The following is a 23,606-nucleotide window of genomic DNA, read 5'->3' as shown; positions in this document are numbered from 1 at the left end:
CCCAATCGGCATCATGGGCTGAGAGGCACTTAAATCGTCACTGGACCTTGGCACCTAGGTCTGTGTTTGTCGTGTAGAAGCCATCTTGCAGAAGGCCCAGGAAGATTGGCCCCAGGTTCTGCAGGGTTCAGCTCCTGAGGTGCCCAGTGCACGGGTCCAACAGGGTGGGGAGTAGGGGGCAGTGCATTTGCCCTTGGGGCTCCTTGTCTTCTCTATGTTATTAAAAGAAAGATGGAAGTACAACTTAGCTAAATAAAGTTAGGTCGCGTGCCTTTTTTCTTCTAAAATCTTGGTAACAGGTTCCTGCTTCAGGTTGCTTGGGCTAACCAATACGGAATGTTACCTTCGGGCAGAGGTCTGGCCGCTTATGCTCACATCTGCCTACAGGGGTGACTTTTTCTTCCCTACATACCCATACCCCATCCACTGAAGACTGTTAGGGAAGACCAATTATTCCCCATCTTCCAGAACATGGGAGTAAGAAGGCTTACTCCAAATAATAAGGACCTTCTTGTGTTGCTTATGAGACATAAATGAATCCTAGAAGAGGGTAGAGAAAACTATTGTTAGATTGGGGTGTTATCTACAAACGAGAAGAGACCATTATTTTGGATTGAGCTTCTGCTCTAGGCCCCAACAGACCAGGCAAAAAATCAAAATGGAGTCAGAGTGAAGTTCTGTGTCAAGTTGAAACTAAGCTGTTTTTCTGACCTTCCAAGAAATCAGGATTAGAGTGATAACATCCAAATTTCCAAACAAGCCAGTTCCAGTTGACAGAATTCTTACACAAAATAGGTAACCTGAAATAGCCTGATGTTAACTAGTCAGCATTATTTTTTCCTGGTATTCTGCTTTACGGAGTAATTTTGAAGTGACTGATCTGCTTTGGTTTTTGCTTCTGCTTTCTTCAGGCCCTTCTGTCTATAAAACCAGCTTCCTTTGCTCCCACCATGGGAACACTTATTCTAATTTATAGTATGAAATGTTGCTGGATTCTAGAATTGAAAATCAAGCCTATTAAGATCTTTATATTGTTGTACTGTTCTTTGAACATATGTTAAATAAAATTTTCAGGAGACCATTGGTTTGGATTGAGCTCCTGCACTAGTTCAAACCAAAATGCACAAACTCATGCTGAAGTTCCACCTCACCAAGTCCAAACTAAGTTCCTTAGCTGATCTCAGTAGAGTTCTCCATCTCAGGAGAGAGAAGAGACCAATCTCCAAAGAAGCCAACTGTAGCTGACATAATGAGGAAGTACCCCTGCTTTCACCTTTACAAGAAAAGTAACTGAGTTACCTATCTATTTTGTGTTCTCTGATTCTGCTTTCCTTGGTCCTTTTCTGACCATGAAACAAACCTCCTTTGCTTGGCTAATACAGAACACTCATTGTATTTTATTGATCAGGGTGTTGCCTTGTTCTAGAATTGAAAATAAAATCCAGTTAATATATTTAAATTTGTTGTATTTTTTTTTTTTTTTGGTCTTTAGACAAAATACAGAAGGAGGGGTAAAGATTATAAGAGAGAAATTTGTGTTCACATATTTATCTTATGAAAAAAAGTCTTCAAAACCTCCCCAGACCAAGATTTCAGAACCAAATGTCCTCAACTTAGAATATGTATTTGGATTTTTTTTCAGGGTACTGGGGCTTGAAGCCAGGGGTGCTCTACCTCTGAGCTACATCCCAAACCCTTTTTTACTTTATTTATTTATTTATTTATTTTTGGTACCAGGGATTAAACTCTGGGGCATTGGACCACTGAGCCACATCCCCAGCCCTGTTTTGTATTTTATTTAAGACAGGGTCTCACTGAGTTTCTTAGTGCCTTGCTTTTGCTGAGGCTGGCTTTGAACTCTCAATCCTCCTGCCTCAGCCTCCGGAGCTGCTGAGATTATAGGCATGTGCCACCACGTCCAGCTACTTTTTTATTTTGAGTCAGGGTCTGGCTAAGTTGCTGAGACTGGTCTCAACTTTAGATCCTCTTACCTCAGTCTCCTGAATCTCTGGGATTACAGGTGTGTGCCACTGCACCCAGCAGTATTTTTTAAAAATTAATTCTGTATGTGTGTGTGGGGGGGGGAGTGCTGGGGTTCAAACCCTGGTCCTCAGGCAGCATTCATTTTACTGCTGAGCTACATCCCCAGCCCACATTTATTTGTCAAACTATAAACTTCAGCTTTCTTTTTGAGTAACAAGTTGTTAAATAACATCTTCTTCATAGATAAAATTCCCCTACTTCAAACTGAAGATGCATCCTACTATGCCAATAAGCATTTTATGTGGGGAAGGGGAAGAAGGGTTAAAAACCAGAGAGAAAAAAAAGTCATCCTGGTAAAACATGAAATTCTTTCAATATACTACCTCTGTGCTTCTGAATGAGTAATTTAGCTGCTTCATGGCAAGGTGTTATCATCGTTTATTTTTTGTACACCAGGAATAAGGGACTGGAAAAATTCTAGTAGATTCTGGCTTCTTTGGTAAAAACAGAAGAACCAAATATGGATCTAGGACTTGTTTTGTTAGGTTTCTTTCTCGGGTCTATTGAACACTTCCCCTTGTTTCACCTGGCCTGGAAATCATTACTGATAAAACTCCATTGTCACACTGGCCTCACACTTCCATTCTCATTGAGATAGCAGTGAGACATCCTCGGATATGGTGGGGTTTTGCGGTGAGCGCCAGGTAAGTGACCGAGGATTTAGCAGAGTCTTTGGGAAGGTAAAGTGCAACATCCACTATTCAGCATTAGGTGGGAGTCTTTGGCTGGGAGACCCTGTATCAAAGGGACTTGGACTTGGGATGGATTTGTGCCTCATTCAAAGACAATGCAGGATGCAGTGAGTCAGCCCCAAGAATGAGCTCTTAGACTCTCCTCTGACTCTTTAGAATCTTTCACGAATAGATGCTTTTGTTTCCCAGCTGTCATAGATATGCCTCAGACTGGTATTTTCTTGCCTTTTTAAGCAGACTGAAAAATCACACTCAATGAATGATGCGCATTCAAGCACAGTAATATTATCAGGGCTAGATCAGGTTGGACAGGGAATCTGGGGTGTTAGTCTGACAACACTGGACACTGATCCTGCAAGCCTTTTGGTCCCCAACATGACAATAACATCATTTAGGACTGGAAGCATCTTAAAAGATCAATCATTTCAACAAACCACATAATACGTTTTCTGCTAATCTAGAATTGTGAAACCTTTATTTTAAAAAGACCTAAAATATCATTTCTAAACTTTATAAAATATTTTTATATAACTAGAGGTATAATTATATAGGTCAGTTATTGACTGATCATTGAACAATAAAGACTGGCCTTTGTTGAAACTATAATTCATTTCAAATACTTTTCATCACTGTGTTTTATAAAAGACCAAAGTAATGATCAAACATAGGCAGTTTATTTAAGAATTTGAGGAGAATATGCCTTTTAATTTAGTCATAGTATTGCTTTTAGTAATAGAAAATTGGAAACCAACACAATGTATAATAATAATAGTAGCTAAGATTTACTGAGTGTTTATTATGTGCCAGGCACTGTTGTTAAGTGATCTTTGTGGATTACAATACCATTTGGAGGATATTTTATAGCTGAGAAAGCTGTGGTGCAGAGTAACTTTTGGTGTGGATAAAGAATGAGGGGCTGGGATATGGCTCAGTGGTAGAGTGCTTGCCTAGCGTGTTGAAGATTCTGGGTTTGATTCCCAGCACTACAAAAATAAAATAAAATAAAAAACAAAAATAACAAAAAAGGTAAAGTGGTAGCACATGATTGTAATCCCAGTTGCTTGTGAGGCCAAGGCAGGAGGACTCCAAGTTTGAGGTCAGCTTGGGCAACGTAGTGAGACCCTGTCTGAAAATAAAAATTGAAACATCTGGGGATATAGCACAGAATTAGAACATCCTTGGGTTCAATCTCCAGCACAAGAAAAAACAAAAGGAAAGAACAAAAAGAAATGTCATATAACCATTATAACTTCAATGTAGATCATTCTTTAAAGGCACTAAAAAACATAATTTTACAATAGATTTTTTTTAAAAAAAATTAGTAGTTGATAGACCTTTATTTTATTTATTTGTATGTGGTGCTAAGAATCGAACCCAGTGCCTCACACATGCCAGGCAAGTGTGCTACCACTAAGCCCCAGCCCGAGCCTACTACATTATATGTTCTGTAGGCCAGGCATGGTGGCACACACCTTTAATCCCAGTGACTCAGGAGGCTAAGGTAGTAGGTTCTCAAGTTTGAGGCTAGCTAGGCAACTTAGTGAGAAACTATTTCAAATTTAAAAAATAAAGGTGATAAGAATGTGGCTCAGTGGTAGAACACTAGCCTAGTATGTGAGTCTCTGGGCTCAATTCCCAGTATCATTAAAAAAAATCTGCAATTTAATTTATATAAAATTATTTTATGTAAAACTACACATATATGTATATTATGTATTTATATACATATATGATTTTAATAGATATGTCCAGAAAGATGTTTATCAAGATGTTAAGATAACAAGATATTTAAAGGTTTTTATTTCTTTTCACATGTTTCTATATGGCTTGAATTCTTAAAGTGACTATGCATCAATTTAGTAAAAGCCAAAACAATTAAAGAAAAATTAATGACATATTTTTATTTCTCAGGATTCATCTTTAAATACTTTTTTTTTTTTTTTTTTTTTTGGTGGTGCTGGGGATTGAACCCAGGGCCTTGTACATGCTAGGCCAGCACTCAAACAACTGAACTATATCCCCAACCCCTTAAATACAATTTAATGAAATTAAAATGTTAAATAAATAACATAATTCAAAACTTTAAGGGTGAAATATTTACTGTTTTTCAAATGTCTTTTGAATATAGCAAATACATGCTTTTTACTTCACTACTAAAAAATCAATCAGGGATTGAATTCAAGGGTGCTTTAACCACTGAGCCACATCTCCAGTCCTTTTTATTTTTATTTTGAGGCAGGGTCTGGCTAAGTTTCTGAGGCTGGCTTCAAACATGTAATCCTCCTACCTCAGCCTCTGAGCTGCTAGGATTACAGACCTGTGTCACTGTACCCCCCTCATCTCTGTTTTTTGTTGGTGTTTTTGTTTTTAGTGGTTTTTTTTTTTTCTGTCCCTCCAGTGTTCCTAGAATAATTTTCTTTCTTTTTTTTTTTTTAAACAGGCAAAATGGAAATGTCCTTCTTTCATGGAAACATGGGGTGATTTAGATAAGATGAAGGAAGTACATGTTCTTAAAATGACTCTACTTAATTCAAAGTGAGCATCCTCCTATAAACTTCCATTTATTTCAGTCATTTAGATCAGTGTTTTCTAAACATCATAGGAAATCAACTGGGGCACTTCTAAAAACAAAAATCCTGGTCCCCATACCAGAGCAACTGAATCATTCTGTTGGCAGAAATTAAGTGCTTTTTGAGATATGAATCTAATTTCCCAGCCCCTCTCAAGAGCATCCTATTGGAAATAATTATAATGTATCACCGCATTGTAATAGTGTAATTGTTCTGGACAATTGATAAGATTTGTAATAAAAGCTATATACCAATTTGATTCAAAGTTGCAGTTGCTCCCTAGTTTCTGCAATTTTGTCCCACATAAACAAGTTTTGAGAGTATTGTGGACTGTCCCCCCATCCTAGTCTCTGCAGTCCAGTTTCTATCTTTCCTTTTCAGAATACTTAGCCTGAAGAAGTTACTCACTCCCAGACTTAATATTTATGCAAACACACACACACACACACACACACACACAATGTGTTTTTAAAAATAAAAATCTTGTTTTGGCATTGGAACTTGTAAATCCTTTAATATGAAACTTTGATCTTCGTTCAAATGTCATTTGCCAGCTTTAACAATTGTGGATTGTTCCATTAGCCCTGCAGGGAACAAGAGAACTTTAAGGAATTATATATCAAACACAAAAGACTGCATTTAATGTAACTAAAAGATTTGGAGGTCACAAAGTTAGAAAGTAGAGTTTCCAGTTATGTCCTGAGGCAGTTCTTAATAGAAATAACTATGGAATTTCATGAAAAACAGAGAGTGATTTTTTTGTTACTCATTTGTCCCTTGCTTTGCCATTAGAAAATCTATTTTCCCTCTCCCCTCAGAACAGGTGGAACAATCTGTTAGCAGGTAAGCAACTGAAACTTTCTTTCTGTAAGAAGTTATTAGAATAATATAGTTATTTTTAGTGTATTTCATGTGGCTTATGCAAAGTTAGGAGTTAATATGTGATATCATTTTTCCTCCAAATCAAGTCAAATGGTTTTTAAAGTTATTCAGTCTTAAATGTTTTCTTCTTCATTTTCCCCATTAATATATGTTTCTAAAAAGTTAAAGTTATAAGTAGGCTATCTATAATTAGAAAACACATGGAGAGATGAAAATTTGAATAATGTTAACATTTTGGGGTCAAGTAGGTTAATGAGGTAAATAAGTTATTGCGCAAAAAGGTCTGACAGAAACACAGATCAAAGATCAGGAAGATTAGTTTCACCTTTTCCTTTTTAAAGTAGCATTACTTCATGCCAGAAGCACTGCTTTATATAAAAATGGAAAGAAGAAAGCAGCAATTTCTTGATTTAAACTAATTTGTTAGCTTGGACATGATTAGTTATCATGATTGAGATAAAGAACCCACAACTATCATATAACCAGGAAGCCATTGTTCACTGCAGTCTCAAATGTTTGGACACTGCAGTTGAAGTATTTCTGTTACTATTTAGATATTTAAAACCATTGAAATGTGTATTCTACAGCAACTACTTTGTTTCAGAGATGCTATGCCTTTCTGTATGTACTTCATAAAGCTGTCATCCATTTAATAATTTGCAAATGTGAACATCAGAAAACAAAAAAGAGAACAGTGATTCTCTTCTTAAACCTCTTCACAATTTTTACCATAAATTACAATTATTCTTGGTTGGATACTATACACTTCAAAGGGTGTTGTATTCCATGTACATTATGAACACTTTCTAATGGCTGAATCTTTAGAAGAAATCTTATTGTCCTTTTTTTTTTTTTAATGGAGAGCATTTTTTTTTTAACCTTTATTTCACTTATTTATTTTTTTGTGGTGCTGAGGATCGAACCCAGGGTCTTGCACATGTGAGGCGAGCGCTCTACTCTGAGCCACAACCCCAACCCCTTATGACTGCACTTTACAAAAAAATTACTGAGCTCAAAGAGGGTCCAGGATCTATGTTCAATGGTCTTACAATTATTCCAAAATAAAAATTTTATTTTAATATTTTATTTACTTTCAAGGATTTTTAGGTAAAAAAACAAACAAAACAACTTAGACAATGTACAAACTGTTTTTCTAGTGGACACCAGATTTAAATTCAAAGAAATAAATAGCTGATAAAAAAAAATCCAAGGTCACAAGTTCCTTAAAAGCCATAAAGAAGACCTCACAAAATAATGTCTTATTTCCGGTGAAACAGATCTTTCCTTTATCTGATTTTGACCTACTGAATTATTGTTTTCCTCAGAAAGACTTGACTAGGATTTCCACTTGTCTTTATATTTATTTAGTAAAAGGTGTCTGTGGCTCTTTGCTTTCAGAGAATGAAGAAAAGCAGAGGAGAGAACCTACGTCTTCAAGTGGCAAAGGGACAGAAGATTGGAATAGCCTGAAAAGAGTTTGGAAAGAACTCCCATAAATCCCAAGTTCACCTGGGGCTCAGGTGGGAAGAAACAAAAGAAAAACCAATGTGCAAAGGACAGCCTCCTTTTTCTACAAAATGACTCTCCAGAAAGGTCCCAAGGATGCTTACCCTTACTCAGAGCCCAGAAGATTTAGAGCTTAAACCCTAATGGTCAGTTTTAAACTCTGTCCGGAAATCAGACTTTCTCTGAGTCTCTCTTCACAGCAAAGAAATGCATGTGGCAGTGGTAGCAGCCGAGGTGATACTGCTCCTAAGCATGGGATGGACATCAGACTCTCTCTGCTCACCCACTGTTTTTTACAGAGACTGCTGGATCCGCCGCTTCCCAGGTCTTCAAATTGTTTTGGAAGAGTCTCAGAAGCTGGGAGCCCAGTTCTTGAAATATTATTCTGAGAGCACTGGCCAGAAGTGCAGTAGGAGCTGCTGTCTTAGGAAAGATGGTGAGTATCAATAAAACACTTGAGCAAAATAGGAGGGAATGCCCAAGAATGAAGACCTAAGTCAGGAGTCTTAGGCAAAAGGCCAGTGAAGAGGTAAAAAGGACCAGAGAAGATTCTGCGGGATGAGAGATGGGGGAGACAGAGAACCTGAGAGCAAGCTAGCAGAAAGAAAGAGAGCTACCAGACTGGCTTTGCAGGATGAGCCAGAGCAGGCTCAATTTACAAATCTAGTAAGGTCCCAGAATGCTATAGAATATAAAAGAAACAAAATCCTCTTTTCTTCAAAAAAGTGCTAAGTGAAAATATTTCCACCAGGATTAGTATTTTTATAGCCCAAAATGTAACATATATGATTTCAAAAATGTTCACATTAATTTCCTTTTCAAAATGCCTTTTGGTGATAGTAGTACCATAGCAGATTTCTGAAATGGGCTTGCTTGGATTGACAAATGTGGGATATATTGAATACAGAATTTAGATCATGTTTTGAAATATTTTGTTAAATATCAAATAATAACAATCATACTTTCCAAATTTTCTAATGGATTTTTTCTCTGTGATATGGAATCTGGGTGTAAACATCATGGCTATGATATGATTCAGGCTTTCAATCAGGAAAGCATTTCATTGTTGCAGAATTTTAAGTTGCAATTGCCTAAAGATTTCTTTCATTTATTTTTCATTTCCTCCATGATTTAAAACCTACTTGGAAAGAAACAACAAAAGCAACACAGTACTAAAATAATTCCCTTCATTGTTTCATTTTTTTTTTTCTTTTTCTTTTTCAGTACTGGGGATGTAGCGTAGGGCTTCTTGCAAACTAGACACACACTACACTGAGCTGCGTACCTTTCATTTCACACTTTTTTTTTTTTTAACCATGATTCGGTACCCTCACCAATCCCACTGACCCAATTATGCCTGTAAGATGTCTGAAATGAAACTTGGAGCTAATTGGAGAGTATTATCAGATCATCAAGGAACAGCAATGTGAGCAAATGTCACAGGCCAAGTCCTCAAAAGCTGATCAGGCACAGCCAGCTTGGCAGCACATGCCTATAAGCCCAATAACCTGGGAAGCTGAGACAGCTGGATCAAAAGTTCAAGTCCAGCTTGGGCAATTTAATGAGATCCTGTCTCAAAACTAAAAATTCAAACAAAGATGTTGCTCCATGGTAGAATACCCCTGGGTCAATCCCCTGAAGCACAAAAGAAAAAGGAAAAATGTTAATAAGGCACAAAGAAAGCAATTAATTTAATAAAGGGGAGTTCTTTTAAAAATGACAGTTGATCCAAATTTCTACCTTCCAGATGCTTCTAACTCTCATAAGCCACCACTGAGGGGAAGTGGGGGACGGGAGGGGCTGTACATTTTCTGAAATTTCCCAAGGCATGAATGCCCAAGGCCTGTGGCCCCTGTATTATCAGGGCTATTGTAGATCTAGGACAATTCCACAATCCTAGAGCCTCTGTAGCTTCCACATTGTGGCTTTCTTCCTTCAGAACAGGAAAGGGCAGGAAGGCATATCCCAGATTTTAGCTAGAAGCCAGAAATTTCAACTGCCACAATCATGCTCAGAAATGGGACTCTGAAATGTACACCTGGAGTATTAAAAAAAAATCTTTAAAAACTGTTCTCTACAGCATAAACTACTTTCTTGTCAGAAATTTAAATGTCTTAAATTTGAATTTTTTAATACCTTTCCCTTAAAACTTTACCTCACAGTCCTTAGAGATTATACTTATAATCTGTAATGTATTAGCAATGTATTATTCATTAACTTTTGTCCTATTCTTTCTTCTTCTGGAAAAATAAAGGATGCAGAAAGCTGAGGGTGTCCCAGAAGTAATGGTGGAGATGCCACTCCTTATAGTTAACCTTACACAGAAGTGATACAGCTTCTACCAGCAGCGATTCCACAGCTAAGACGTGCTCTGGGGTCTGGTAACCATAAACTGCCCCTCTCTAGTCTAATTTTATTAAATAATTTGATACCTCTTGGCCAACGAATTTTTCACATGGTTATGACTACACTGGAACAAAAGCAAAATCTGTTGCATTTTAGGGAAGATAGATAATCTGACTGAAGATTTGCATCCAACAAATCTGACTTCAGGTTTTCCAGAAAATAGCACATTTTTGAGGAACAAATTTGATTAGAAAAGGGGAAACAGCATGAGCAAGTGATGTGCTTCATCACTACAATCTGTGTGCCAATGCTGCTGCATATCCACGGCCTGCCACTCTAATTGACACTGATTAGGCTTTTCCTTGGATGTAATTTTTTTGCACACAGGGCTAGTGCACACCTGTAGTCAGGGTCACTTGGCCTGCTGCTTTTCCATCATTTGGCTTCTCCCAGTAATATCATTATTCTTTTGCCCTTCCTGTTACTCCCTCTTCTTAGGTTACAGAATTTTTTCCTTTATTTTCCTATTTCTCTCTCTGGTGGGCCTCAGCATCTTAGCATTCTATGAGGTCATTGCACCCAGAAACCAATATAAGTCCCCAGAGATTTTTGTAGCCAATTAAATTTTTCATGAATACAAAATACTGAGACTAGAAAATAATGATTCTAGACATCCAACTGGAATGGAATGTGTGAAAGATTACTTAGAGAAAATTAAGGGATGTTTTCCTTTCAAAAGGCATTTTTTTAATATTCATAAATGCCATTACAGTAATTCATAATGTTCTGTGAAATGTGTGAACATAAACTAGGTATGGTGGCACACACCTGTAAACCTAGGGATTCCGGAGGCTAAAGCAGGAGGATCACAAGTTCAAAGCCAAGCCTCAGCTCTACTATCATGTATAATGAATTAGAACAAATTAAAACATTTGTAAAAATATTCTACCACCTGTTTTTGTAAATAAAGTTCTCTCAGACCAGAACCCAAAAAAGAAAAAAGTCAGCCTCAGCAACTTAGTGAGGCCCTAAGCAACTCAGCAAGACTTCTAAAATAAAAAATAAAAAGAAATAAAAAGGGCTAGGGGTGTGGCTCAATGTTAAGTTCCCCTGAGTTCAATCTCTAGTACATTAAAAAAAAAAGTCTGAATATAGTTCTGCAATATAGTGTTAATCTAGTATTTCTGAAAGAAATGTAAGTTATTCAGAGATCATCAAACTGATGGAAATCAAGACCTTCTACAGATGTACTTTGTCTCTTTCCTTTTCAGTTTCCTGTAATTTGGCTGTCTTCTTCTATGATCCTATTCATGACAATGTCAACTGCCTACATATTCACTGCCCAACCTTGGAGAGCTGCATATTAGAGCCCGGGACCAGTGCCATTTTGTACAACATAACAGATGGTAATGATGATATATTTCAGAACTTTTGAAGAATGTTGGTAATACTCTAGTAGAAGCATATATCCTGGCAATAGCTCTGTGTTACGTCCCTAAATCATTATTTTCCAGTGAATCTGCCTGGAAATGGTTTGGATATTCAGGGCAGAAAACTGGAAGGAAATTCCCTTTAGTTTGGCACATTCAACAGGGATGAATTCATTCCAGACAATCACAAGTCATATGCAATTGAACAAAAGCTAAAGCGTTGTATTTCATGAACTTGCAACAAGAGCCAAATTAGGCATTTCTACTATAGTGGCAAAGGGTGATGCTAAGAAATAAAGAAAATAATAAATGGCAGCTTTGAGGTTTATAGACACTGAATACAAGGATTCTGAAGAAAATGTTTTGTCATCAAAATACAAAGGGGGTATTTGTATTCATTGAAAACGTAATGCTCCAGGCTGGGTTCAACATTGTAGAAAACTGTGGCCATATCTTTGCCTTCAAGTTCCTTATAATCTTGTTGATGTGACAAGTCTTCCAATTAGTGTAAAAGATATAACTAAGTACAAAAATATTTGATACTGCCTCATTACAAAGGCTCCAAGAAGGGCAGACTAATGAGAGCTATTTTATTCAGCAGGTGGTGGTGGGGAGTCCTTGGAAAAGGCCAGGAGGAAGCAAAATGAGTTCTGTATCACATCATAGGAAAGTAAGAAAACTGGAGTAGTTACTGTATGGTGACATTTGAAGTTGTAGTGAAAATATGGCTATCTAGAGAGGGTGGGGTCAGTTAGCCAAAGGGTTATGGACAGAGTAGTGTTTTAGAAGGGATTTTTCAGAAATAGGGAATTGATAAAGACATTTAATGAGGAAACAACATAATTAAAATGGTAAGTCTGATGACCTTAGTCTAGGAAAATTACATGCAGGGCACAAGGCAGAAAGTCTAGTCCCAAGTGTGAAGCTAGCCTTAGCAACTTAGCAAGATCCTGTCTCAAAATAAAAAATAAAAGGGACTGGTGATATATACCTCCCCAGTACTGGAGGGGGGAAAAAAAGAAAAAAAGAAGAGAAAGAAAATTTGGTCAGAGAGGCATAAGATCTGGGCAAGGTAATTATAGTTGCCATAGAAAGGAGGGATGATTACCAGAATATTGGAATTTCTTTGGAAACAGAGTGAACTGGACTTATCTTTTTGCCTTTCTTTCTTTCTTTTTCTTCACATTTTCTCCCTTCCTTTCTCTTTCTTGTACCTGGGATTAAATCCAGGGACACTTTCACTCTACCACTAAGCTATATCTCCAGCAATTTTATTTTTTTATTGTGAGATATGGTCTCACTAAGTTGCCCAGGCCAGCCTCAAACTTGCTATCATAGGCATGTGACACTGTGTCTAGCCTTAGTTACCTTCTGAATGAAGGAAATGAAGGAGTCAGAAATCACTCCAGTGCAGACTCCAGTTTGGGGAATGGAAGAATAATAATGCCACTGACTGAGACAATGGAAGAATAATAATGCCACTGACTGAGACAAGGAGGCAGATGTAATGATGTCAGCTTTGGGCTTATTCAGTTAAGTCGACACAAGGTGTGCAGGTGGAAGACATTGGAGAGACAAGGCCAGAACTCAAGAAAGAGGAAAAAAATTGGTGATATAGATTCCAGTGTCATCAATGTTGTGGTGGCAGATGGGGACAATTTTCTTGTGTGTGGGGGGAGGGAGGGTGATAAAAAAGCAGTCAAGGGGTAGCAGAACTTAAGGCCAAGGACTGAGAATGTAGAAACTATACAGTCAGTTAGGAACAAGAAGAGAGCAAAACAGTAAAATTGAGAAGCAGGGAGCCTGGGGCAAATGTGAAGGGGTCTGGAGTCTAGCGAGAAGAATTTCAAGAGGATCCTCAGCATTATTGAGGACCAGAGAGCAGCCAAAGCAATGAGATGCAAGTAACCAAGAAATTATAAATGAAAGCCAGGCACGGTAGTGCACACGTATAATCCCAGCTACTCAGGAGGGTGAGACAGGAGGACTGCAAGCTCAAGGCCAGCCTGGCCAACTTAGTGAGAAGGTTCTCATTAAGTTGTTCTCAAAACAAAAATATAAAAAGGGCTGAAGATAGAGCTCAGTGGTAATGTGCCCCTGGGTTCTATCTCTAGGACCAAAAAAACAAGAGAAACATTATTTTGACAGAATAGTGAGGAATGTTAAGAAGACTACAGAAGCAAAACAAAGAAGGAGATGGATGTTGGCATGATTTCAGAGAGAGAAACAGACAGACAGACAGACCCACCATGTAGTCTCTTAACAGAGACCATCAGAAAGCTATTGAGCTTTTTTCTTCCTCTCTAAAGAAGCAGAGGATTTGAGCATGCCGGAAGTCAGAGGAAAAGGAGTTAGTATACAAAAGAGGAAATACTAAAAGCAGGACCCTCAAGGATTGGAAAGGGATGAGATTTGAGGCTTTACTCTTGATTTTGAATTATGATCCTATTTTATCAATTTATTTTAAAAATGTTCTATCATAGCTCAAAGGGTTACTGTTTCTGCAGCTTTCTACTAACACTATTATTGTGCAAAACCTTCTTGGGTGTAGCTGAATTTGTCCATAGCAGAAAATGTCCTGGAAGTTAAGATAAATTCAAATGAAGCTAGTATATTGCTAAGCTTTTTAGGAGTTTGCAATGGTTGAACTTAGCTTAGTTCAATAATTCATCGTGGCAAAACCCAACAGTTTTCTCCAATTTGTGCTTAAGGTTTTCTCTTTGAATTAATGTATTTTATTTATCTTTCAGGTATGGATCCAGATTTGCTGGTTTTTGAGCAATCACCTCCCACATATCTAAACACCCGTTCTTCATCTGATAGGTGGGATAGACTAAGGATTCTAAAAGCTATGAATTTAGATAATAAACAACAAACTACCACGATAAACCGTATGTTGCCATCAACAGAGGCTCCATCATCAGCCCCACATCAAGATTTGGTTGTAAACACAAACAGTACCGGTTATTCCAAGGAATTAACAACAGATCTTTGGGCAAGGTTCATTTCCCTGAATGACTCCATTACCACCAAGGTAAATATGGTGTCACCAAGCACTGACTTAATCAGTGATCCAGACAATCAGACTGTTTCTCCTTTCTTTGTGCCCATCGACACAAAGCTTTCTCTTATGCCTATTCCATCCCGACTCAACAGTAGCAAGCAATTACTAAATAAAACCAAGGGGTACAACAGCAGAAACCAGACATCTGAAAATGAAGAAGAGACACTTAATGGGGCAACTGTGACTTCAAAGACCTGGCTGGCTTCTGTGGCCTTATGCACCTCTGTCCTCTTTCTTTGCTGTTGTATGGTCATCCTGGCAACCAGATGCTGTCGAAAGCAACAGGGCCAGTATAAACCAGGACAGCAAAAGTCAGGATCCAAGCAAAGTAAAAAATATAATATGCTAAAAGACAACTCTTAAAAGATGTTGTGAGATTGTAAGCTTTAAAGGTAATAATTTTCAGTTTTCTGTAAGACAAGGGAAGTTTGATTAAAAAATATAATTATACAGGATGGTCACTCCTATTTCTAAAAAGGAAAATGTTTAGTAAACATAACTGCTTTCTTGATTATTTTCAATTTTTGAGTAGTGGTCCCTCTGCCACAGTTCCAAAAGTCTGACTCCTAGAGTTGTTATTTAGTACCATGTAGGAGATAAAGTTCTCAGTGGTTTAGGGATATGAACTAACTGGATCCTTGAAACTCTGTTAGATGAACTATTATTAACTGTCATTGTTGCCCAATATTATGCTATTATTATACTATTACTATTGTATCTTACAGCTAAGGAAGCTTAGGTGAAGAGAGAGTGAGCATTTTGGCTAAAGTCACATAGCTAGTAAGTATCAGGGTCAGGACTTAGTTAAAACATAGGCAGTCTAATTCAAAAGCCCATGATCAGAATCACCAATAGACTAAGAACCTATTTTTTCCAATTAACATGAAAAAAAGGACACCAAGAAGAAAATACCATCAGATTTATCTCAAAGTTGAGGTCAAATTACTGTCACATGTGGTAATAAAATCATTTAGTGGCTTAACCAAAACACACTATTATTGTTATTAATCCACAAGCAAATACTTCCTTCTTTTATGTTTAATTGATTGATCCTTCTCAATCCTAATCCTAATTTTATTTTCTAAAGCTGAGATATCTTTCAGTAAGTATGGTTCTGAGCTCCTTTATTCTGTTGAACAAAATTTGGGAGTTTTATTTTATATCCTTTGCTTGTATACATTGTTTTCCTAGGTATATGAGAGCACTTGCCTAGTATGTGCAAAGACCTAGGTTCAATCCACACACACACACACACACACACACACACATTAAACAAAAGGACCAAAGAAAAACAACAAAACAGTTGTTTTTCCCAGGTGGAAATACTATTTCTAGGTATTTCAGCTCTGTCTAAATGTCAAACCAGATTTATCCCTACTTCTAAACACTAAATTTTTCAAATTTAGTTTATTTTTTGGTATCAGGGATTGAACCACTGAACCACATCCTCAGCCCTTTTTGTGATTTATTTAGACACAGGTCTCACTGAGTTGCTCAGGGCCTAAGTTGCTGAGGCTGGCTTTGAACTGGTGATCCTCCTGCCTCAGCCTCCCAAGCCACTGGGATTACAGGTGTGTACCACACCACACCAAGCTACACTCAGATTCTTAAATATAGAATACTGTAATTCAAGTCTCTAATGATCTTAATCTTCAGGCCCTTCATCTTAATCCTGAAAGATAGTCAATAAGCATAAAGGATAAGAGAACATCCTATTACAAGATTAATAAAATACTACTCTTTTCTCAGGTGTTAAAATAGACTGTCCAATGGCTTAAAAGATGTTTCTTTCTCCAGCATTGTTAATCAGTGAAAAAGAGAATGAATATTTCTTTTAATAAAAAAAAGTATACAAAATCTCTTGTCAGTGGAATATCAACTACAAATAGAAATCTGATTTTTTTTTTTTTGTGTGTGTGTGTGTGTGTGTGTGCGTGTGAGGCCTGGGGATTGAACCCAGGGCCTTGTGCATGCAAGGCAAGCACTCTACCAACTAAGCCACATCCTCAGCCCCAGAAATCTGATTTTTAAATGTAATCAATTTACCTGAACTTGCTAATGATTCATAATATTAGATATCATCATAATATTAAGCAAAGAAAGAATGTGTTATTTCCTAACACATTAAGAGGGCACCCCCATTTCACTGGTAAAGGGAATATCAAAATTTAAATTACCATACAATTATATTTATGGTTTTTTTCCTTTAATGTAGTACTGGCATCAAACTCAGGGCCTCACACATGCTGGACAATCACACAACTGCTGAATTACACCCTCAATTATATTCATTCTTTTAAAAAATAACTTTAAGTATGTATAAATTGCTTAGGTCTTTCAACAAACTTCAGCTCCTAAGGGGAAAATTTTTTTCTTTTCCTCTTTGGAGTTTCTCAGAATTTTACTTATTTCTTGAAGTTGATAGTTTCATAGAAATGGCCATAATTTAAAAAGAACATATTTGCAATTGTAAGGAAACCAACATACTCCAGCCCTTCTTCAGGCCCTATTTTTGCCCTTCAGATAAACTGAGTAAACTTGGACTGGACAGGCAACCTAGAGATCAGTCAGAAATGAAGCAAAAATAACTGGGGCTAGAAACTATATCCATACTAGAAGCCAAAAGGACCAAAGAAAACTTCAGAGTAAGATTTAAAATTTTATTAAGAAACAATAAAAAATCTGAGGGCCCAGTCAGTAACTAAGGCTAAGGTTGTTAAGCCCACTTAGGAAGTAACCATGGAATCTTCTTAACAATATAACTCACCAGACTTTTTAAAGAAAAAAAAAAAAAAAGTCTGTAACTGTTCAATTTTATGAAATACCAAAACTGCCCCAGCCTCCCAAGTAGCTGGGATTATAGCCTTGCACTACTATACTTGGGTTGGAATGAAAACAGGCGAAGAAAAAACAAAAACCCACAATTCAGAAAGCAGATTTGATCTACTTCTTAGTTGCCTAAGTGTTCAAGCAACTTCTGAATGATACAACAGAATTTGAGGTAAGAAATGACTGCACTATCAATATACCCTAGAGTCCCTATCTTAAGGATGAATATGATAATGTTCATAGTATATATTGTATCAACTAACAGATTTTAAAGGACAAGGAGGTAATTAATGACAAAAAAAGCCACTTCATTACTGCTAAAATTATAATGATGGCAACAAGTTTTGAGATACTGTTGCAGTACTAGGGATTGAGTCCAGAGACATTCCATCACTGGGCTCCAGCTCCAGCCCTTTTTTAGTTTTTTGAGACAGGATTTTGCTAAGTTGCTTAGGGCCTCACCACATTGTCCAAGCTGGCCTCAAACTAGCAATCCTCCTGCTTAGCCTCCCCAGTTGCTGGGATTACAGGTGTGTGCCACCATACCCAGTTTAGGCAGTTGAACTTGTCAATGGCTATGACCCTCAGCCTCAAGTCAGTTACTTGGAATTGGCAAACTACAAAAGTTGAGAGGACACAGCCCCCTACAAGGCTGTCTGTTTTAGTCAGCTTTTTCACTGCTATGACTAAAAGGTCCTAACCAGAACAACTGTAGAGGAAAAGTTTATTTGGGGATCACGGTTTCAGAGGCCTTAGTCCATAGAAGGCTGGCTCTATTCCTCAAGGCTAGAGGTGAGGCTGAATATCATGGTGGGTGAGTGTGGCAGAGGGAAGCAGCTTACATCATGATCAGGAAGCACAGAGAGATAGAAATACATACCCTCAAACCACATCCTAATTCTCACATCCTTCAGTCCCACCCTCAATTTAAATTTTCACTCAGTTAATCCCTATCAGGTGATTAATTCACTGATTGGGTTAAGACTCTCATAACCCAATCATTTCTCTTCTGAAGCTTTTTGCATTGTCTCACGTGAGCTTTTAGGGAACACCACATCTAAATCAAACACTGTCCTCACTTCTGACACAAACTATAAGTTTGCAGGTGATTGCAAAACCACCCTCAGGTTAGAGAGTGGGGCACAATAGGGCACCCCTGTAATCAAAACAGCTCAGGAAGCTAAGGCAAGAGAATCTAAGTTCTAGGTCAATCTCAGCAATTTAGCAATTAAGCCTTAAGCAACTCAGCAATTTAGCAACTAAGTCCCTAAAATAAAAAATGAAAAGGGCTGGGGATATGGCCCAGTGGCAAAGCACTCCTGGGTTAAATCTCAAGTACAAAAACTTTTTTTTTCACTAGAAAAACTTAGCAGAATTCAATGAAAGTTATTACTTGCACAGTGTGGTTTATCATAGTGAAAGCACAGGTTAAAATCACCCACAAGAGAAGCATCCATCACACAGGTATAACTGACTAGATCACAGGGGTAGTTGATCTCAGGTGCTAGGTGGACTGACACTGTGTGACCCAAAACTCCCACCCTGAATTGTGAGTTTTATTTATTTTTTGGCATGGCTGGTCCCACCCTCAGATTCTTGGGGGCTGCCCCCCACCCTAAATAAAGATACTCTTCTCAGGTATGATGTAGATTGCCTACCAGAGGCAGAGAGCAAAGGCCAGATCTATCTTTGGCAAGATCAAATTCTTCATTGCATAGTACTATTCCCTCACCTTTCATCTGCACTGAATGATTACCCCAACTGATGCCTCCTGACATGATGGCAAATTATCACCCCCTCAGCTTTTACTGCTTTCAGAATATTTCCTTTTTCAACTCTGTCTGTATCTATTTTCCTTTACACCACAGAATTTTAAATATGCTGACATATTTCTTCAGGTATGCTCTAACATGACTGAAAAAGTCATTTTTAACTGTCTTGCATTTCATTCACTGTCTGTATCCAATTGGAACACAACATACTGCTCATTCTTTTTTGTTGTTGTTGTTTGGTACTCCAGGCAACATTTTCATCCTTTTTATAACCTGTAGACTTTTGGTTTTACTACTACCAAATCACACTATCATTTTACAAATATTTTAGACAACTGGTTTGAAACTCCTTTTGACTTTCATTTATATTCTCTAATTCTGTTAGGCAAAATACATCTGTTAGGTAAATGCAATCTCAATAATTCCTTCATTGTGATTTAAATTAATCACCTGTTAACAACTTGGAAATGGTAAAAGTAACTTGTAATATACTGAGTTGGGGCTGCTGGTATATAGCTCCGTGGTACTGAGTGAGCTTAGCATGCAGGAGGCCCTGGGTTGAAACCCCAGCACAAAAACCAAAACCAAAACCAAACACTGAATTGACAAATGAATGGAATGTTTTTAAAAGCAGTTTTCATTTTGCCACTTACTCCAGTGAAATTCAAGGCCCTAATCCTCATCTCGTTCTCGAGTTGTGGCATCCCTAACTGGGCCATCAGAGAGATGAATACCAGCTAATATCCACTTGTATTTTTCTGCTACCTTGGGTTTGCCAAAATGAGCTCCAGAACATAGAAAGAGTTGAAATAACATGAAGAACCCTAAAAGGGAGAGATGGAACAAACTTTTTAGATTAGAAAATACTTTAATTGAGGATCTGTTTCAACCCAGAATTGGCGATAATGTAGGGGCTGGTTCTGAGCCTAGCTTTTCAAATAACCAAAATCATCTTTCAAAAGCAATCAATAATGCCAATCTGAGGGGAAAGAAATGTGGCAGGTGACAAAATAATACTTAATATGAATATTAACGCCTTTAATATTATATATGTAAGTATACGAATATTAAAGATGTTATACAGAAATAAAATCAAATTTAGAACCAGAGAAATCACAGAGATCTTCTGATTAGTCTAATAAACCCAGTGTATAAGCTTAGAAAACGTGGAAATAATCATTGCCATCATACATTAGAATGAAAGGAACAATTTTAACTCTGATGTAAAACAATGGTTTTTAAACATTTTCACTTTTATATCAAATTAGATATTGATTACATATATCATAAGGGTTTTCTATGTTGTAATTCATGCCAAATTTAATATTCTTTTCACTGATTCTTTGTACTGAGAAAGGCTAATTTCATTTTCCCCCTCATTCTTAAGAGTAACAACAGATTTTTGGTAATCTTCAACTTCTTTAGTACCAAGAAGTTCTTCTTTATTTACTTCTGTGTTCTCAGCAGCTTTAATTTGAAGAAGTGTTTCCAGGATATTTTTTTCTGAGGCACTATTTTTCCATATATATTCTTCCATGTCTGCTTCAGTCTTATTTTTTTCCCATTCTTCAGTTTTCTAAAAGGAAAAAACAAAGAGTTCTCAATTCTGAGATTGTTATCAAAAGACAAAATATTTTTGTTTTGTTTTTTTAAATATTTAAAATTTTTTTTAGTTGTAGATGGACACCTATTTTACTTATTTTTACATGATGCTGAGGATTGAACCCAGGGCCTCTCACATGCTAGGCAAGCCCTAACCCTCTGTTTGTTTTAAGGTAAGAGAAGTTTGCAAAAGGTAGAGAGATCCAGGGGACACTTTGTACACTGATTGACCCCCTCATGAAGCACTGTTGTGACTACCTGGCCCAGCTTTAGGGCTGCATGCTCTATTCTAAGAACACCAGTCAGTCAAGCTGTTACCACTCATTTGCTCTATCTGCCTTGCAAATTTTACTTACAGAGCTATCCAATTTTCCAACAATTACAGAAAACTTTATTGTAGTTTCTATTCCCTTAATACATCAATATTTCACACTTCTGAGGTTAAAAATAATGAAGGTTGAGAGGAAACTGTATCTGATCTTTTTAACAGTCTTGTGGGAATGAAAGGGAAGGGCAATTACAATAAAAATTCAAAGTATATGTGCATGTCCATAAGCAATACATGGTTTTTATCAAAATGACTCTTTGTTTCCATAATGAAAACAAATTTGTTAGTATTTGTTTTTTTCTTAACAAAATTTATTACCATGTATTCTAGGGAATACTGGTAGGTTTTATGATATTATAATTCAAATTTGGGATTTGAATGGGAGATGTAACATTCTGCAAAAAAAACAAGCAATCTAGCTAATAAGTAATATGCCCTGGTTCAAAGAAATGCTGAACAGCCACATTCTTTCCAAATTAACACATACAAATATTCTAAGCTAATGACTATTGTAGAATCATCCCTATTCTGAGTAACAAGTTTAAAAGTAGTAAAATGTTACAAAAAAGGTGTGTAAGCCTGTCAGAAATACTATTCTACTTCAGAAAAATCCTACTGAAAGAACCCAACCTTGAGCAGGCAGAGCTTCAGGTCTCATCAGAACTGTGTTCTAAGACATGGGTACATAGTTTCCACCTATGCCAATCTCTCATCCTCATCCTCTCTATAGAAGCTCGAGAAAAGAGAAAAAAAGAGAAGCCATAAATAGATCACTAGACACCACTTAATCAGTAAACCCCTTTAGATTGCTGAGACCCAAGGAAGAGGTTCCCCCAACACAAACAGACCAGCAAGAAGAAAGCTTCCTTTGAATCCTTCAAGAGAAACTAATAAGATATAGGGTATCTTTTCTGGTCCCCAAATTCTTGTGCCAAAGTCTTAAGCATTCACAATTCCTGAATGTTTGCTTTGCAGTCCTAAGTGAAATTTACAGATAGAAATAATTTTCCCAGCTTATGTTCTATAAAGCTCTTATTCCCTTTTTTAATCTGGTAGAAAGACTAGGCTTGACAGGAGGTGGGGTAGAGATAATGTGAAACTACTTCTTATTGTGCCCTTGCCCTAAAACCCTGTGGCAAATAATTTCTAACAAACTCCAAATTTGTACATTAAAAAAAAAAAAAACTGGCAAAATTATCAGACCTAACCTATTTTTAAAAAATATTTTTTAGTTGTTGATGGACCTTTATTTTATTTATGTGTATGTGGTACTGAGAATCAAACCCAGTGCCTCACACATGCTGGGCAAGCACTGTAACACTGAGCCACAACCCCAGCCCCCAACCTAATTTTTATTGCAATTTTAGGAGAAAGAATAAATGACAGACCCTTAAAAAAATTGAATGCCCTAAATTAAACATCATATACTCATTGAAATGCTTTAGATATTTTAAGAAAACATCATGATTGTTTCATAATTCTAACTTAGGGGTAAAGCATACTTAATTGAGGATACCAACAAATATATTTTACAAAACATTAAGTAAAATTGTTACTCCATCTCATTCCTGACTGGTAGAAGACAAGCAATTAAGAGACTTAATTATTTAAAACATTCTAAGTTCCAAGTTTGAAGACAACTTATGTAACTAAGGGAGACCTTATCTCAAAATAAAAAATAAAAGAGTGAGGGGTGTAACTCAATGGTAGAGTATCACTAGGTTCAACCCTCAGTACTGAAAAAAAAATTTAAGTTTCATCCATGTTTTATCTGGACTTTCTAAAATGCTTTCAATAGATACTTATTGAAAAAATATCTATTGAAGAAGTGATAAAAGGTAAATCCACTAATAATTTCTAGAATTTCATTTATCTTCGCCATGGTATATACATGGTGGTTTACCACAGTATTTCTCAGGTATGCCATATTGATTCCCTCAGCCCTCAGGGAGGCCATGTAAGCCTGGAGTTTCAGAAGTAGTGTCATACATTTTCTTCCCTCATTTACCTAGATAAGAAATTTTCTAAAAAATAAAATAAGTAAATATATATATTTACAAAAAAAAAATCCACAAAATTCACTCAATAAAAACTGACCTATACATTTGATTCTTTAAAAAAAAAAAAAAAAAAGAAATTTTCTTGCCTTCTTTTCTCTCTTTTTGTGGTGTTGGGGAGTCAAACCCAGGGCTTTGTGCATGCTAGGCAAGTATTCTACCACTGAGCCACATCCCCAGTTCCAGTAGAGGATTTTCTATGTGCATAATGACATGAAAAGGTAAGAAAACCTTGCCTACAGGATAATGTATGCTTACAAGAGAAAAATCACTATGTTCTAAACAGTTACTGGTAGGTAAAATGAACTAACATTCTGTAAAAGGCATGGCTCTCACTAATCTTGTTACCAATATACTGCAGCACTGGGCTTCAGCTGCAAGCTGAACAAAATTCACATTTTCTACATATTCTAGCTTTAGAATTCAAATTGTACAGCTGAATATAAAGTCCAAGATATCAATAGTAATAACCCAACAAACTGAAT

General features: G+C 36.9%; 2 protein-coding genes across 6 annotated transcripts in view; one reads left to right on the top strand and one right to left on the bottom strand.

The window, feature by feature from the left end:
• Positions 1 to 5,791: 5,791 nt before the first annotated feature.
• Positions 5,792 to 23,606, bottom strand: part of Mrps35 (mitochondrial ribosomal protein S35) — a 51,623-nt gene continuing 33,808 nt past the window's right edge. For 2 of the 4 annotated variants that reach the window (XM_048802479.1, XM_048802481.1), the window contains 2 exons: positions 20,563 to 20,710; positions 17,180 to 19,958 (listed from right to left, as the gene is read on the bottom strand). In XM_048802479.1, coding sequence (XP_048658436.1) covers positions 19,807 to 19,958; positions 20,563 to 20,710 — 300 coding nt within the window. In that variant the 3' untranslated portion in view covers positions 17,180 to 19,806. Of the gene's footprint in view, positions 5,890 to 17,179; positions 19,959 to 19,982; positions 20,711 to 23,606 lie in introns of those variants that run through there. The other 2 variants (XM_048802480.1, XM_015493196.2) reach the window with 2 other exon arrangements.
• Mansc4 (MANSC domain containing 4) lies at positions 5,919 to 15,525 on the top strand. Of its 2 annotated transcripts, XM_015493195.2 has the most exons (4): positions 5,919 to 6,148; positions 7,586 to 8,129; positions 11,311 to 11,445; positions 14,220 to 15,525. In XM_015493195.2, the coding sequence occupies exons 2-4, from the start codon at positions 7,901 to 7,903 to the stop codon at positions 14,894 to 14,896; spliced, it is 1,041 nt and encodes a 346-aa protein (XP_015348681.1). In that variant the 5' UTR covers positions 5,919 to 6,148; positions 7,586 to 7,900; the 3' UTR covers positions 14,897 to 15,525. The 2 variants fall into 2 exon arrangements, with proteins under 2 accessions (XP_015348681.1, XP_015348680.1); XM_015493194.2 differs by lacking the exon at positions 5,919 to 6,148 and having other exon boundaries at positions 7,577 to 8,129.

Source organism: Marmota marmota, unplaced genomic scaffold, assembly GCF_001458135.2.
Source record: "Marmota marmota marmota unplaced genomic scaffold, marMar, whole genome shotgun sequence".
NCBI lineage: Eukaryota > Metazoa > Chordata > Mammalia > Rodentia > Sciuridae > Marmota > Marmota marmota.
Note: the sequence above shows the minus strand (reverse complement) of the source record. Positions and strands in the feature narration are given on the sequence as shown.

Coding starts and splice junctions, on each gene's coding strand:
- Mansc4 (XM_015493195.2), top strand. CDS start 7,901: ATGCATGTGGCAGTGGTAGCAGCCGAGGTGATACTGCTCCTAAGCATG. Junction 8,130..11,310: donor CTGCTGTCTTAGGAAAGATG/GTGAGTATCAAT, acceptor TTTCCTTTTCAG/TTTCCTGTAATTTGGCTGTC. Junction 11,446..14,219: donor TTTGTACAACATAACAGATG/GTAATGATGATA, acceptor TTTATCTTTCAG/GTATGGATCCAGATTTGCTG.